Genomic DNA, 17108 nt, shown 5'->3' with positions numbered 1-17108 from the left:
CTGTCCGCATTAAAAGACTCTTCAGGTGCTTTTTGGCTTCGTTGCACGCGGAGAAACGGACAGAGTCCGTCCGAGACATTTTCTCTTCAGTTTGGAGACATTTTCTTTGGTTTCAACTTCGACGGTTTGTTCTTTGGTAAACTCTTCGTCTCTGCGCGCTGCTCGAAGTTTTGGCGAATTTAGTGAACATTTTGGGTCCGTTTGGAGACTTTTAGGAGCTGAATCACATTGTAACATGCCAGGAATAAAAAGGTGCAACATTCTATAAAAATTGTCTTTTTATTGTCGACGCTGCCTTAAAATAAAAGTCCAGTTTACAGCTACTGTGTGAATGTGCACCATAAAGCCCGAGGAAACGTCCTCCTGCTGAACAAACAGCGCTATCAGTCAATCTCTCTCTCTCTCTCTCTCTCTCTCTCTCTCTCTCTCTCTCTCTCTCGAGCGCAGAGGACAACACACACACACACGCTCGCGCGCGCGCACATGACGCGCACACACACGCAGGCGCTCGCCGACATACCGACACACTGCTGCTGTATCACTGTATCACACCAATGTCATTGCCGAGCTCGTGCTGCTGAGAGCCGCGCGCTCACTGACCGACTGACTGACTGACTGCTCTCCTTCAGGTCCGCTGTTCCCACAGACACCCACCGACCCACCGGCACACACCAGGCGGAGGAGAGCCGGGGACCGGATGCCTTTCTCGGATGGAGAGCCGGCGGCGGTGCCCGTGTGAGAGAGGAGAGTCCGGTGCTCCTGTACCGGGAGACAATACCACAGACACGGCTGTCCGTCTGTCTTTAGTCGGTGAAACAGTTCCCTCTTAGATCCACCGATCCATCGATCCCATTGACTGTTGAGTGGGAGGAAAAAGAAGAGGGAGACCGCGCGCGCCGGAGACACCGGGACCATGATCCGGAGCTGCACGGGGGTGCACGGAGGTTATCTCTGAAGGATAGACCCGAGAGGAGGAAAAGGAAGAAGAAAGAAGAAAGAAAAAGATTGATGATCTTTTCTGCTCGTGCACCATACACTCACTAATCCCAAAAATCTATTGATCTATTGATTGGTGACTGTTTTGCGCACCGGAGACACCGGGACCATGATCCGGATTTGCCTGAGAGTTACATCCGAACGTTAGAGAAGAAAAGAAGAATAGAAACAACAAAAAGAAGCTTGTTGTTAATCTTCTATTGCTGAATCAATACCTCTATTGATCCCAATAATCGGTGGCCGGTCTGCGGTGGAGGCAGAACGAGAAGCGGACGAGGTTGTTAAACTAGACGCGGGAGCGCATCGGAGACGGCCGGGGACCATGATCAGGATCTTCCCGGATTTCAGCGTCCAGGTGACGGCTTCGGCAGGCGGCGGACCCGGTGCTGGAGGCGGAGGAGGAGGCGGCGGAGGCGGTGGGATGGTGACCGGACCCCCGGTGGGTCGGGTGCCCGTCCCCGGAGCCACGAACGGGACCCCGCAGAGCGTGCAGGGAATCACCGCCTACCAGCAAAGGTACGTCCGGAGCTGCTGAGGAAACGACCTGTGGCGTTAGAGAGCGGGACGGGAAAGAGTTTCATCTGAAATTTAGAAAAGTGCGCAAATCAGAAAAATACTTGAATATTCCTGAAGTGTTTTTCTGCTGCTTAAAAGTGAAATTTCAGTGAGATTCTTGTCTCCTGTGACAGATCTATATTTTATCCCCTTAAAATCTACTAGAGGTCTGTTTCATCATCCATCCTCTGCATGGGACACTTTCTGTTCACACACAGTTGGGCATCTTTACTCAGTGGACGCTTTTTGGTTTGATATATTTTTTTAAAGATATTTTTATGAAGCTCGGCCATCGTTTGATATTTTAAATCAAAGTTTTAGAAATTGTCCATAACCGTTGGCTGCGGGTGTCATTGTGTAAAACTGAACGAGGGTTTTCTCGTCACCAGAGAGGCTCTGTGTGTTCTGGTAATTATTACAAAAATGTGGCCTTTTCCTCAATCATCTGCTTTTTTTTTTTTTTTAATTTCCTGTAAACCTGAAAGGAAAAGGACTTGATGCCTCACAATAAGATTAAATTCAATCCCCGCAGTTTGTTTTGGGATTATTTTTCTGTTTGAAAGCGAGTTTTACACTCGAGCGTTTGTGAAAAGAGGTATGTCAGGGAGTGTATTCAGCAAAAACACAGGGATGGAGCGACAGAGGGGAAACACAGGAATCAGGCTGCAGTGATTTAGTGGAAATAGAGGAGGGGAGTCCAGGTAATTCAGGGGAAAAACTGGGATGAGGTTCTGCTAATTCAGTGGAAACACAGGCGGTAATTTATCGGACATGTAGGATGGAGTTATTCCGGCAGAGGAAGAGAAATGTGTTGAGTGTTTTCCAGCCGGTCATGAAGCTGCGGCTCCTCCAGTCCAACCTGTTTTCTTCTGACAATTCCCTCCATCCATCCCCCTGTTATTTCCTTATTTCCCCTCCACTCTGGATCTAAATGATTGCCTCCCCGTCCGGCCGCTCAGTAGGGTTGTTTTTTCTAATCATCTGGAGCTGTGGGGGGCCAGAACACACCCCACACACTCACACACTCGCGCCTTATTACCGAAAAACTCTCCGCATTATGGAGTGTAGCTATGTGTGTGTAAAGTCTAAAAGCTATGGGGAGCAAACACGACATAAATCACTGCCAGGGCCTCTCCGAGTGCACTGAGAGCGTCTCAGCCCTCTAAAGCAACAAATGGAAGGAGAAGAAGGGCCGTATTGTTATTCAAAGCAGGGCTTCGGGGCACACAGACCCCAGACCCCCATACGGGACACAACCTTACGTTCGAGTCCATATGTGTGAGGCGAGGATTAGAGCCGCCGTCTGACACCTTCTCTCATTTCTTCTGACATAAAACCTGCTGGAATTCAACCATGTCGTCATCTGGCTTCCGGGACCCGTCAGAACTCCCCGAGGACCCTTTGAAGCCCTCAGACCCCAGTTTGAGAACAGCCAGTTGAAACAGGCCTAAATGATCTGCTGGACTCCACCAGGAGAGCGTTGATTATTTGGTTATTTGTGTTCATCTCTAACAGCCGCAGAGGCTCGTTTCACCCGAACAGGACGTTTGTTAAAAATGTCTCCGTGCGTCCTCACCGGCCCGTCGTCTCGCTGCCCCTCTTCCCTCTCTCCATACATAATGTTTCCCCCAACAAACAGCTGGGAGCTAATATGTTTATACATTACGCTCCATTATCCACGTCGCCTCCGTTTGACTGCTCTCAGTAAGCAGAGCTGGGATGGAGAGAGAAGGAGCAGCCAAACCTCGTCCAGGAGGAGCCGAGCGAGGAGCTGCTCCACCGTCACCAGGTTAGAAAAATAAAGTCAGACGTGCGCCGCCGTTCACAAGCACACGAAACGGCTTCGATGCATTGATAAAAACACAAAACATATTCAGAATTTATTTGTTTTTCTCCCCAAAATTCATCTACGGTGCAGAAAATCCAGCATTTGAGTCAGAAAGTGACGTCAGTGCAGCTCAGGGCTCAGCAGTGACGCTGCTGGGGGTCAAACATGTGACCTTTCAGCCTCTGGACTGTCACAGGACCAGAAAGCTGCCACTGTCACTGCTCTTCAATATTACTGAGCGTCCTATCACACACAGATGGAGAAATCTACAAGCAGAGATGCAGCAAAAACCAACATCCGTTCACTGAAAGCTCACTTTTGTTTTTTAATTCAGTATTTAGCCGCGTTTGTGCGGTGAAACGAGTCCGTCTGCTGCGAATCATCTGTGTCAAACTGCCGAACATAATGAAGCGAAAGCACGTTGACGCCTTTTCTGAATACAGAACGGCACTCGGTTGATCGGCGGGCGTTCCGCTCGTGATGATCGTCGGCTGGAGGTCGCGGTTCCCCTCTCCAGTCTTTATTTTCCACCACAGCACCGCCTGTAACCCCGTGTTTGTGTGGAGAATACCCAGCATGCCTTTGACCTTGACAGGTCATTGGTATAGAGAGGCAGGCTTTTCAGCTTCCAGGGCTGCAGCCCGGGGGTTAATCACACAGCACACCGATTAGGTTACAATGAATTATACATTAAAAAAAGAAGGAATTTAAATGAACGTTGAGAAAAAAGATAGAAAGAAGAAGCAGGCGGTAGTTTCTGCTGGAGGATAATGAGCCATCGCTGACGTGCAAACATCAAAGCCTGGAGGAGAACATAGTTTAGTGGCCTAAAACATAAAATGAGCAGGATAATGTGATTTTTACAGATGATAGGAGGATTTGTGTTCAAATTTAGAGCCTGAGAACAAACTGGAGCGTCTCCTCGTGCGGCCGCAAACACCAAAACACGACAGAGGCTCCTCAGATATGCAGAAAATAATACAGCGGCACAAAAAGTTAGTTCATGAGGTGAAGTGAGACATTTGCTGTGATGTGTTTATTATGACACTGAAGGAGGAGGGTGGAGAGGAGGGGATGTGTGGAGGTGCACACATCTGATTTACAGGGCAACCATCCAAATAAATCACCCATAACCCCCCGCGCACGCTGGGTGCTGCTTTTTGGTGATGGTTAAAAATTGGATAATAGCCCCGCGGTGCAACCTGTAATACAGGAAGAGAGGGGGAATTAAATAAAAAATAAACACACACACACACACACACACACACACACACACACACACACACACACAAACTGACTCCAACTGCAACTGAGTGGCGTTGTTGCGCCGGGGCTGGAGAAAATACCGGAGATGTGTGGTGTCCTTTTTATTCCTGTCAGCAGCCAGAGGAGGGAAAAATGCTCCGAAAAGCCAGAGACTGTGACCGCCCGGCGACGCTCCGCCGCGGGGATTTTAACGGGGATATAGGCGCTGCAGCGGCGGCGAGAATGTAAAGATTTGACGCGCCTGTTTGGCTTTTTTTCTCCGGAGCGCATGCAGGAAATTCTTCTGTAGTGCCAAACCGAAGCTGTGCGTGTGTGGAGAGAGACAGAGAGCAAGAGAGGGGAGAGACAGCGGGATCTGAGAGGCATCCACCCCGGGTTCCCCTCACTCCGCTCGGCATGCCTCTGCTGCTGCAGCCCGGTCCTCGCCTTCGCCTCCACCGCCCGTTGTTTCCACGCTCCTGAGCGGCGGCGGCGGCGGAGGAGAGAGACAAGCACGAGACGCACGCACGGCACAGCACGCACGCACGCTCACACACGCACACACACACTCACACGTTCACACACACGGACATGGCTTTGTCTTAACACACCGACCATGACGCATTGCTGTCAGGGCGCAGCGCAACGCCGCGGCTCCGCGTCCAAATAAACCTGAGGAGAGAAAAAAGGGGAAAGAACAGAAAGTAAGAAATCACATAATTGTTGCAGGAAGATGGCGCCCACCAAGCCGAGCATCCAGCAGGATCCGACGCGGAGAGAACGGTAACGGGGCTTGGATTTTTGTTCCTGCACACACTCCTCCTCCCTCACTGCATGTTTACAGCGGCACACAGGCGGGCTGGAACGAAGCGGCAGCCCGGCGGCTTACCGGCTGTTCCGCGTCGCTTTGCGTTTTATTCTGAGCCTGGAGGTGTCAGGAGGAACGCTGTTACCCTTTCCAGAGGAGAGTCGAGGTGTGCGTGCCCGCGTGCGTGCGCGCCTGTGTGTGTGTGTGTGTGTGTGTGTGTGTGTGACAGCCGGAGAGGCTGGTGGCTGGGTAACAGGTCGGTTGGCTGCCTGCTCGGGGAAACAGAGGACTGTCTCTGCCTGGCGTGGGCTCGCCTTTCCTGCATGTATGTAACTGAGTGTACCTGTGCGTGCACGTGTGCGCGTGCAGGTTAGGAAGCCATGCAGTGTGTTGATGCTCCAAGCAAGCAAGGTGTGTGAGCGTCGAGGAAAACATGTGCATCCATCGATGACCAACGTCTGTGTGTGTGTGTGTGTGTGTGTGTGTGTGTGTGTGTGTGTGTCAGGGGAATTAACAGGAAGTTTTAATGTGGAGGGACGTGCATGGATTTACCTGTGCAGGTCAAACCCAGCACACCTGGACGTGACCTTAAAGCTGGCTCTGATTATTAAGGTGGAATTAAGGTGGAAATATGAATAACTGTGTTTTTGTATGTAAACATGTTTTCTGCTCACTCCTGATCAACCAGTGGATTTATAGCTGTTCTGTTCTGTTCTGTTTGGTTCTGTTCTGTTCTGTTCTGTCCTGTTCTGTTTGGTTCTGTTCTGTTCTGTTCTGTTCTGTTCTGTTCTGTTCCATTCTGTTTTGTTCTGTTCTGTTCCGTTCTGTTCCAGTGTGGCTCATGTTGTTGTGGAGAGGATCGCTTCCTTTTTGTCACCTGTTGATGAAGACGTTCAGTCTTATTTCAGTCACTCAGTAAACGTCGTATCACTTTCAGAAACATTTAAAACAGGAACTTTATTTTTTAAGTGCAGTTTTGAAAAGGCTCGATTCTGTTCTCGAGCTAAAGACGTGATTCTGTTCTCGAGCTAAAGACGTGATTCTGTTCTCGAGCTAAAGACGTGCTGACCGTCACTTCCTGGATGAGTGTTGGTCTTTTTTTCCCTGGCTGATTAAGAGATGATGAGCAGTGACAGAACGTGTTCTTCTTCATCCTGCGTTATTCAAACGTGTGACCTGCTGGCGTTGTGCTCTGGAGGAGTAAACGTTTGTTTCACCTGTTGACTGGGAGCAGGCAGGTGATCAGAGTCAGCGTTTGCTGCTGGACTCGGTGGAAGTCATTTGAATTCAGGCTGACTTATTACACCTGTACCTGCTGTTTCAAACGCTTCTATCTGACGTATCAGACACGCTTTTCTTGGCAGGAGCTTGAATTTCTTTCAGCTGGTGGTGATGATGGACGTAAACATGCTTCTGTTCTCTTCTTCTATTAGACGTGCTCCAGCAGCTGCCACATTGTTCATTTGGTGTAATTATGTTTCAGCTCTGTTCTTTTGTGCTCAGACTTTCTGGACAGAATTACATGTTTGTGTTACCTGTTGATTTACAGATTACAGACTTTAATTCTGCTCTGTGTTGCATGTTTAGTGGTGGAAACATGATCCAGCTTCATGTTTCTTCCTCTTGTTCAGTGACTTTCTGCATCTCTTCCCTTTGGGACATTTGTGTGGACTCTCAGGGTTCCACCGTCGTTCTGTCTTTGGACGTAATGAGAAACCAGGCGGCGTGACAGCGTCTCAGGGCGCTTGTTTGTTTTTGTATGAAGGGATGTGACTCCTGCGTGAACGGGTGACGCTCCTCATGTGGATGAGGGGTGACGGCTCTCTCTCCCTCTCTGTAACCTCCACACTAACATCTGTTGTTATGAAGAAGAAGGTGCAGCGGGTGGTTTTGTTCCAGCTCGCTGAGGTCGTCTCTCTGCTCGTCTGGCCCTCGTCGGCTCGTCGTGCCGCTGCTTTTATTTCAGTCAGACGTCCTCCTGTTTAACAACACCACACCTGCTCTGACAAAGAGGAGGACGCTCGCTTTGGATAACACTCTGGAAACTGAAATATGAAGTTTTTTCATGCTGCGTGTTTGCCAGTGTGTGTGTGTGTGTGTGTGTGTGTGTGTGTGTGTGTGTGTGTGTGTGTGTGTGTGTGTGCTGGTCCGTCTGAGTCGTGTTAGCATGAAGTGGCTAAAGTGTGACTGTAAGCAGGTGTGACCCAGGCCCGTCTGCATCAACGGGACCAGTACCATTTCTATTTGTTTCTTCCATACTTATAACACCTTAATCCATTTGAAAGAAGCAGCTCGTGGTTCAGGTTCAAATCTTAAATATTAACCAGATTTACAAAATGCAGGCCATCACATTTTCACCTGAGCAGCAGGAGAAATCGTTTGTTCGAGGACGCAGAAATGTCCCTGAAAGGCTGTCCAGCCAAGATGGCGGATGACCACTTCAGCCGTGCGCGCTCTCGTACCGTCTTTGTTTCTCAGCCGTCCTCTGATACAGTGCAGTCAGGAGGAAGTGTTAAAGTCAGAGTCCTCGTCTGTGCACACACGCTGGGCCGACAGAGCTGATTCTGAAAATCCACCTGTGAAAAGTTAGACTGAGGTGATGGTTGGCAGGAAAACTGCAGCGACGAGGTTGTTTGTTTTGTTGCTGAGGATTTTAAAGTCATATCGGTTCAAGCTCTCACTCTCAGCCGTGGAATCACATTTATGACCAGAAGCTGCGTTAAAATCCGAATTCTTCAGTGAGTTTTTAGACAGAAGCAGAAACTCTGAATGTTTGCTGTCAGTTCAAACCATCACTGCTTCATTCATCAGCTCAGCCAGTAACGAGCGCGCTGATACCAACTCACTGTGTCAACACACGCAGATTTAGATTGTTCAAATTCATGATTTCAAGCAAATTGTAATTAAAAGTGAACAAAATATAAATTTACTTTTATTTACACACACACACACACACACACACACACACACACACACACACACACACACACACTTTGTTGTCATCCAATAGTAGAACAGCTGATTGTTTTGAACCCAGTTTGATTATTTTCTATTTGATTTTTGCTTCTTTTACTGTGTCACATATTTTAAAGGAGAATATTCTTATTAACATCTGGGCAGCAGTTTTCTGTATTTTGAAGGATTTTTTATTTTTTTTTTCCAGCGCCGTCTGATCACACCTTTAGAAAATGATGCATGTTTTAGGTTTTGGTCTCGGCCTCTCGTGCCAGTCTTCTCTCAGACTCGACTTTCAGGACTCGGCTGCATCATGATGATGTTTTCAACCAGATTATCTGTTAACTGTTCAGCCTGAAAAACTAGAGTTATGATCATTTTCCTGTTTTTTATATTTTACACGTTCAGCGAGTGAACAACTGTGAGAAAGAGGCGTTCACAGTTTATTACCACATGTAGATGAGTGCAATATACAGCAGACTATGAGTGCAGTCGGAGGTATCAGGTCAGCGCTGAGCAGCAGATTAACAGCCGGCGATTTGCATACGTGTGCTGTTAAAGAGCAGAGAGCAGGCGGAGGGTCACAGGTCAAATGTATGGAGCTGAAATTACGCTTCGCTGCTGTCCAGCCTTCACTGATTCTCCTACAAAGAGGTTTCATCCTTTAATTTGTCCTGAACGGAGCAGGCAGGAAGCTCCGACCTGACGGGAGGAAGTGGAATTCATGCTGTCGAGTGTGAGACTTATTATCTGAGATCACCTGCTCACCTCTCACCTCCTGCTCACCTGCCGAGGCTGAAACTGAAATTTCTCTGAGGGAATCTGGTGATTCTTACAGCTCGCCGTCTCTCTGAAAGAGACGAGGAAAACAAAAGCCTCCCGAGCCTGTAAGGCCTCAATGAGGGAGGCGAAAACTGCCATCGGCCTTTAAATCAGAGGTCAAACAGTTCAGTCAGTTAAAAGTTTGTGTTTTTTAATTTCATGTTTTCGCTCTGGCCTCCAGATGGATGATTGAATTTAAACCCTGTTACCAAAAACATTGAACCATCTCAGTTTTCAGCATGTCACAAGGTGAACCAGGTTTTTCCTGCTTCAGGTCCTGATGGGTTTTATCAGCTTATCATCAACAGACCTGCTTTGTGTCTGTTTCCATACGTTTCCCTCAATTAAGGCAGAAAACTGCAGGATTAAAACCAGACTGAATCTTTTCAAAGAAGATAGAATTAATTGTTCTCTTAAAATTACGGTTTAATTAAAAAACACTGAAATGAAACCAGTTACAGCTTTACTGGCACTAAAAGCCTGAGTCAGTTCATGTGTCCTGTCCAGCTGTGCTGCTGTCACACTGTATTTTAACACGTCACTGATAAACCTTTCGGACGTTATCACAGAATTAAAAGAAGTAAACACCTCACGAGGACGCGCCTCCTGCTCGAGGTCCCGTTCCACTCGCTCCCAGGCAAAGCAATAAAGCGACTCACTCGAGAGGATCTTTGGAATCAATATGCTTCTGTTCTGCAGTCAGAGACGGTTACCCGGTCTCGCTTTAAGATTCAGGAAATATCAGCCTGCTTAACGGAAACTAATATTTACTGTTGGCAGCAGAACTGAGTGTCAAAGTCAGATGGTTTGATAAACCCGAACGTTCACCCCAATCTGCTCTGTGACGTTTTTTGTTTTTTGTTTTTTTTAAATCCAATGCTTTTATGTTTCTGCAGAAGACAATATCTCAAAAAAATCTGTTTTCCAGCAGCCAGCTCTCAAATCTCAGACGTGTCCTTGAACACACCGTCAGGAGGAGCCTTCCAAACAGCTCCATCACATGATGATGCCCCAGTGTTGATGTAAAAAAAGGTGATTAAGCCTTTTATTGTGATGAATTATCTCTCTGCAGCAGGTTTCTTGCCTCTGCGAGCTGCTTTTCATAGACATGAAGAGAAACCAGTGTCTGCCTGGAAGGTGAGAAATCAATCTGAAAGCCGAGGCTTTGTTTAGGCAGTAAAGTGGACAAATTCTGTAGGTGATCCATCTATTAATTTCTCTCTTCATCCATCCGTCTTCTCCTCCCTCCAACCCTAAATCCGCTCCTCGCCTGCATCCATCCATCCGTCCATCTCTCCATCTGCTCCCCTCCCCCTCCATCCAGCAGAGTGTGTGTATGTCTGCTAAAGGCTGTCAGGCAGCGACGGCGTTTTGGCTGAGCTGCTGTTTGTGGATCTATTTCTGGGGGCATTTCAGCGACGATAGGCATCTGGAGGAGACCAAATTAATTTCCAGGTATAGAGAGAGAGAGAGAGAGAGAGAGAGAGAGAGTCGGGCTAGAAGGAAGAGGAGGAGGAGGAGGAGGAGGAGGAGGAGGAGGAGGAGGACAGACTTCATAGCCGACTGCACAAGTGCTCCCACTATCAGTACACTACAGCGGCTGGAGAGGAAGATGATGGAGAGATGATGGAGAGAGGAGGACCGGACGAGGGAGAGAGACTGGGAGCCAGTAAGCGAGAGAAAACCAGGGAGGAGGAGAGGAGGTGGAAGAGAAAGGAAGGAGGGAATGTATGACGAGTGGAAAGTCAAAGGGTGGAGAGATATAAAATCTTTAGATTTTTTGTGAAGAGAAAACAGCAGCAGATGTTTCAGCAAGTCTCTCGAACTGACGCGTCCAAGTGACAGCGCCCTCCAGTGGCCGCTGTTATACAGCGAGAAAGTCCAGGCTGGGAGGAGGTCAGGGTGGAGGAGTGAGTCACCCAAACATCTGACTGCAACACGAAAGAGTTTGTGCCTCAACCAAACCTCATGTAAAAAACACTGATTTTAAGCTGTTTAAGTCGTTGTGCTGACGGTGACCAAAGGTCAGAAAACGCTTCACTAGAGGACGAGGACAAGGTCACTAAATCTGGAGGACGTACTGTAGGAGGAGGCAGACAGATCACTAATGTAAAAAAACAGAATGACTGAGTGTAGGAACATAATGAAAAACACCAGTGAGGGGATGTTTGTCCCTGCAGGAGAGCTTCGCTCAGTCCTCCATAAGGAAGCTGTTCTGCCTTTAAAACACTTCATGTTGATTTTCACTTAAAGCTCATTTTCCACTAAACCTTTGTGAGGCGTGAACCAACATCTGAGCTCGTGTCAGCTTGTGACTTCCTAAGTGGTTCCTAAATGGAATCAGGCGAAGCCAAATGTCCTAAAATCTAAAACTCGTGGAAACAGAAGTTTGGTCCTTCAAAGCGAACGATGACATGGAGGAAATCCTCCATCAGTCAGAGTAACTGACTGTAAAGAGGAGGAAGCATTCAGTCATTAATCTCATTAATCTGACTGCACACAGCAAGTAAACAGGAATATCTGTCATTTCACAAACAACCCACGTATGTTAAGGGGCTTAATCCCAATATTTTCATGAGTATAAAGCAACAAATTCTCATTACAGTATTTAAAGAGGCGGAAAATGTACCAAAAAATCATCAGAAGTAATAATGTTAGAATAGAAAAATACAGAAATATATATATAAAAAAAATAAACTGTTCTGTTTGCATCCATGTGGTCATACAGGAACTACAAAGAATGACATGAATTATCCTTCAAATTATTAAGAGATCAGGTTCAGCGAGGAAGAGGAGCAAACAGGATGGATGAAGAAGAGACAAAGAGAGCAGCAGAAAACAAGCAAAGAACAAAAATAGAGGGAGAGGTGATGATGATGATGATGATGATGATGATGATGATGATGCAGTCACCCACTGACCTGATTGGCTCTCGCCTGTAGACGACTGTTAGGATGAATCAAACTCACCCACAGGCTGGATAAGAGCCTCTTAAAGCCCGCAGGAGTGCTTGGTTAGCTGTCCAAGAGGCGGCAGGCGGGTGGGAACACCTGCCTGTGCGTGTCGCAGTGTGTGTGTGTGTGTGTGTGTGTGTGTGAGAGATATTCAAAGGCTGGTTGCATCTTTACTCCAGACTGCATTTAAAAAAGCCAACATTTAAGAGTAAGTAGCTCAGTGGAAGAATCTGCAGACGCACATTTTATTGATCATCAATAATTTATGTGAAGGACAGACAGAACCCAAAGAATCACTCAGTTTTGTGCCAATTAAAAAATGACAGCATTTTTTTTTCCAGTTCTATTTGTTTTGTTATAATTTATACTTAAAATATGTAGATTTTATATTCAGTTCTGATGGAAAGTTGTAGGATATGTGTTGATCAGGATATTCAGATGTTGAGGAAATTAAATTAGTTCCAGTATATCAGAATTATTAGACCGTAGTTTTATTTGATTGTGAACTGAATATTTTTGGAAAGTTATTTGAGCACTTTGGGAGGTTAAAATGGTAATTTTTTCACTTTTTTACTGTCTTGGAAAAAACCTATCTTTGAAGGCCACTTTCAGAGCTTTGTTCTTTTTATGTTTTGTACATTTTATTTCTCTTTAAGGCATAAAAATGAAGTCCAGCGGAGCGATCTGTGACTCAATGACGAGTCCTTTGTCCAAAAAAACACTAACAAATTCAGACTTTGACACATTTTTAAAGGCTTTTTTTCTAAAGCCTTTTTAGAAAAAAGCACAAAAGTCCAAATTTTCCAGAGTTGAATGCAGCCGCCTGACTTTGTCTACTGTTAGAATCTGTCCTCTGCTTGATAAAAGGGGAAACAGAGAGACTGAGAGGAAGAGGAGGACAGATGAAGAGGCTGGCTGGAGCAGGAGACTGAGAAAGTAAAAGTGGGAGCGAAAGGAAGCCTGTGGTGGTGGTAGTGTTGGCGAACTTTCAGAAACAACAGAAAAACCACAAAGCACAAAGTTGGCTTTGTCTCCCAAACACCCCCTCCCTCCGTCCCTCCCCCGTCCTCCCCAGGGGCAACATAACACAATAAAATGTCCCATTAGGCCATTCTGATGAGCGAGAGACAGACAGAAGCGGAGAGAGAGAGGCTGGTCTGAGGGCTTGGCAGCTGCTCGGCGGTTTGGTGGTTTTTGTGGAGCGTTCGAGCTCGGCCAGATCCTGACGTGTTGTTAGGAAACAGCTCCAGACGAATAAAACCAGCCTGACGCTTTAAGTTTTGTTTCAAACGGGGAGTTTCGGTGTTTCTTCCCTCTGTGATTTCACCAGATTGGTTTTGTCCAGACATGCATGTAAACACGGTTATCAGAGGGAGGAGAGGAAGCAGTGGGCTGATGTGTGCGTAGTTTACGTCTGAGTGAAAATTGCTTTCCTTTTCAAACTGAATTTACATTTGTCTTTGGGAAGAAAATGCATAGAAAACGTCTCCGGCCGGCGATTGAGGCTCTGCGGCGGCGGCGGTTTGTGTCGTTACCAAATAACAATGTGTAAATTTCTGCACGCTGCTCTGACACAGACTCTGGTTTTGTCCCAGATGGAGAAATGTATGAAAATGTAAATGATGGCGCACGGCCGAAGCGTTTTTCAGGCCCGGAAAGAAGCACAAACATGTTGTTAGTGACGTTTTCAAAAGCTGCTTTTTGCCTGTTTATGAAGCAGCAGCGTTCTTTCCCTTTTTTCTTCTGGGCTGTTTGTCAGGAGCGACTTTGCACTGATGATGATGATGAAGATGATGATGATAAAAAAGCCTCCAGCTGTCTGAAGCTTCGTGTTTTAAAGGCCTCGGCGAGCTCATAAACGTTGCTGGTTATTGCTTTAATTCCAGTCCTGCCTCCTCGAGCAGAACCTGAAAGTTCCAGTTTCACTTTCACTCTTTCAAACTTGTGATTTTGCCCTGGAACACATTTACATCAGGAAAATATCACAAAGGTTGTGACTTTAATGGAAACACTTCTGCTGTCAGAGCGAACATTGATGCAGTGTCACTTTCCAATCAGACACTCCTCTCCTCTCTCCTCCTCCAGGTCCTCACCTCCTCACCTCACCTCTCCTCTTTTCTATTATTCTCATCTCTCCTTTCCGTCCCTGTATATTACTCCTCTCCTCTCTCCTCCTCTCATTGTTTCTTCTCCTCTCCTCTTTTCTCCCCTCTCCTCCTGTAGACAGAGGATGTAATCAGCTCAAACCTGCTGACTCTGCAGCTTCCCACCTCAGGACCAATATCTACCTGTCCTTGAAAACACACACTTCAATTATACTACACCTTAGATTGGTTAAACACACACACACACACACACACACACACACACACACACACACACACACACTTCCCTCTCTATCTCTATCTATATTACTCTTTCCCTCTTTGGTATATTTCTCTTCTCTTTCTCAGTGAAAAGTCAGCATCACACGTTTCTGCGAACCACAGATACGTTAAATTTGTCCTTTTATGTATCGTATCAACGTTTCTGCAGTAGCTGTCGAAGTGACGTAGCTCAGATTATCGGTGATTACCGTGTTTCTCATCAGGACGAGGCGATGGAGGCGCTGTGACTGCTCAGCGTGAAGGCTGACAGGCAGCAGTTTGAAGTTTTAGTTTTAGTTCCAGCCCTGTTTGTGACGACTAAAGCGGGTATTTGGAGCCAAAACGTGACGGTTTTTCCAACCTGAACCAGGTGTTTTTTTTTCCTAAACCTAACCAGAGCTGAACCACAGCGTGGTCCCAACAGAAGATTAACAACTGAAACTAAAGAAGTTTGAACGTAAAGAAACGTGCAATGAAGCATTGAATCTGCTGATTGGGACACGTCCCTCATCCTCATTCTTTTAGCCCTTTTTTCTCCATTCTGTCCATCTCTGACTCCCCACACCCTCCCCTCCATCCCTCCATCTCTTCTCTCTATCTGCCCTCTTTCCTTCTTCCTCACCTGTGACCCCTCCATCCTCTGCAGCTTGCCCTGGTTCAGGTAGTGAGGTTAATGGCTTGGTAGGGACGGGGGGACGTCCATTGTTCAGAACGTGTTGTTTGATCTCCTGTACGTCGTTGTCCTGGTGAAACAGGTGGAGCTTTTGTTCTCGTCTATAACTGAACAGGAAGTTGTCATGGATTGTTCTGGACGTCTGGTCGCGTCTCGTACCTGGATGTTCTTTGCTGAGGGTTGAGTTCAGCAGCATGTGGGCACCTGGTTTTCAGTCTGATGTCATTTATCACTCAGTTCAGTGGGACTGTGGAAGAATTCAGTCCTTAAATCAGTTCTGGTGACATTATCGACGGAGAGTTACAGGATGCTTCTGATTGGTCCAACAGGTCAAATCAGCTTCCAAAGAAAAGGTCATTCTGGAGGTGGAGGGCAGGTTCTTGTTTCACTAATCAGGAAATCAATTATCAGTCAAACAGTCAATAATTCTGTGATATTATTTTGTTACAGATGCTTCAGTTTTTTTATGAAAAAGTTTGTCAGCAGATGTTCACAGTCGTGTCTTTGTTCTGTGAAACGACGCTGCGACATAAAGACGTCCCTCACCGCAGCTGAACTCTGTGTCTGCAGCCGAATCCTCCGTCGCAGCGGTAAACTGATTCAGTGGTGCCGACCGCTGTGACGGAGGACAGACTCGTTCCTCCGTCCTGCTGTTAAAGAGCAGACGGGTGAAGTTTTTATTTACACACAAAGAAAAGAAATCTGAGAGTCCGAACAGTCAAAGTCAACAGTTCAGAAGATTTCCACGTAAAATACTTTAAAGACGTTCATCAAGATTAGAAAGATGATCAATCAACATACAAATACAAACTCTGTGTGTGTGTGTGTGCGCGTGTGTGTGTGTGTGTGTGTGTGTGTGTGTGTGTCCAGCAGTTGAACCAGGTGCAGTAACATGTAGATTAGCCAGCTGCTCATATTGTTGCTTCAACCCCAAGAGGAATTATTTAGAAATTAATTTGTGTGTGTGTGTGTGTGTGTGTGTGTGTGTGTGTGTGTGTGTGTGTGTGTGTCTAGTTGCCAGGACAGGTGTTGTAGCATGATGATGATCTTCTGCTCTCGCTCTTTCTCTCTCTCCTCAAACTACTTGTTTGCCCCATGTGTTTGACACCAGCCTTTGTGTGTGTGTGTGTTACATTACATTATGCTTATTGATGTGCGTGTGTGTTTTCTTAGTTTATTTTTCAGTTTTTTTCTTCATATGAAATAGCCATAACTCTCCTCCTCCTCCTCCTCCTCCTCCCCCCCCCCTCCTCCTCCTCCTCCTCCCCCCCCCCTCCTCCTCCTCCTCCTCTCTGGCTGTCTCATCTCCTCTCCTCTGCTCTCATTACCTCCTCTTGTCTCCTCTTTGCCCCCGGTGCGGTCACCTGTTTTGCCCCTGTAGGCAGGAAAGAGACCTGAGGGTGAAATGACTATTGATTATTCTCTGTTAGACAGAGAGGAGGACAGGAGGGGGGGTGAGGAGGGGGAGGAGAGGAGGGGGAGGAGAGGAGGGGGAGGAGAGGAGGGATACCTCAGTGAGACAGATAAATGATGCCTTTGAGAAAATACACCGTCCAGCAAACATTCACCTGAGCAGCAGATGTGGGTTAATCCGCCGCTGAAAATAGTCCCGAACAAACGCAGGATTCTGTCCTGTTTGTCGGCCGAAGGCCGCAGTGAGGGGGTGAGGGGGTGAGGGGGTGAGGGGGTGAGGGAGAGAGGGAGAGAGGGAGTGAGGGAGTGAGGGAGTAAGAGAGTGACAGAGTGACAGAGTGACAGAGTGAGGGAGAGAGGGAGTGAGGGAGTGAGGGAGAGAGGGAGAGAGGGAGTGAGGGAGTAAGGGAGAGAGGGAGAGAGGGAGTGAGGGGTGAGGGAGTGAGAGAGTGACAGAGTGACAGAGTGAGGGAGTGAGGGGGTGAGGGAGTGA

At 47.0% G+C, this 17108-nt stretch overlaps 1 protein-coding gene across 1 annotated transcript in view; it reads left to right on the top strand.

Moving 5' to 3' along the window:
• Window positions 1–541: 541 nt before the first annotated feature.
• npas3 (neuronal PAS domain protein 3) overlaps window positions 542–17108 on the top strand; it is a 250336-nt gene continuing 233769 nt past the window's right edge. Inside the window, exon 1 of the mRNA XM_076748704.1 lies at window positions 542–1512. Coding sequence (XP_076604819.1) covers window positions 1319–1512 — 194 coding nt within the window. The 5' untranslated portion in view covers window positions 542–1318. The remainder of the gene's footprint in view (window positions 1513–17108) is intronic.

Source organism: Chaetodon auriga, chromosome 14 (assembly GCF_051107435.1).
Source record: "Chaetodon auriga isolate fChaAug3 chromosome 14, fChaAug3.hap1, whole genome shotgun sequence".
Lineage (NCBI taxonomy): Eukaryota > Metazoa > Chordata > Actinopteri > Chaetodontiformes > Chaetodontidae > Chaetodon > Chaetodon auriga.
This window is presented reverse-complemented; position numbering and strand designations above follow the sequence as displayed.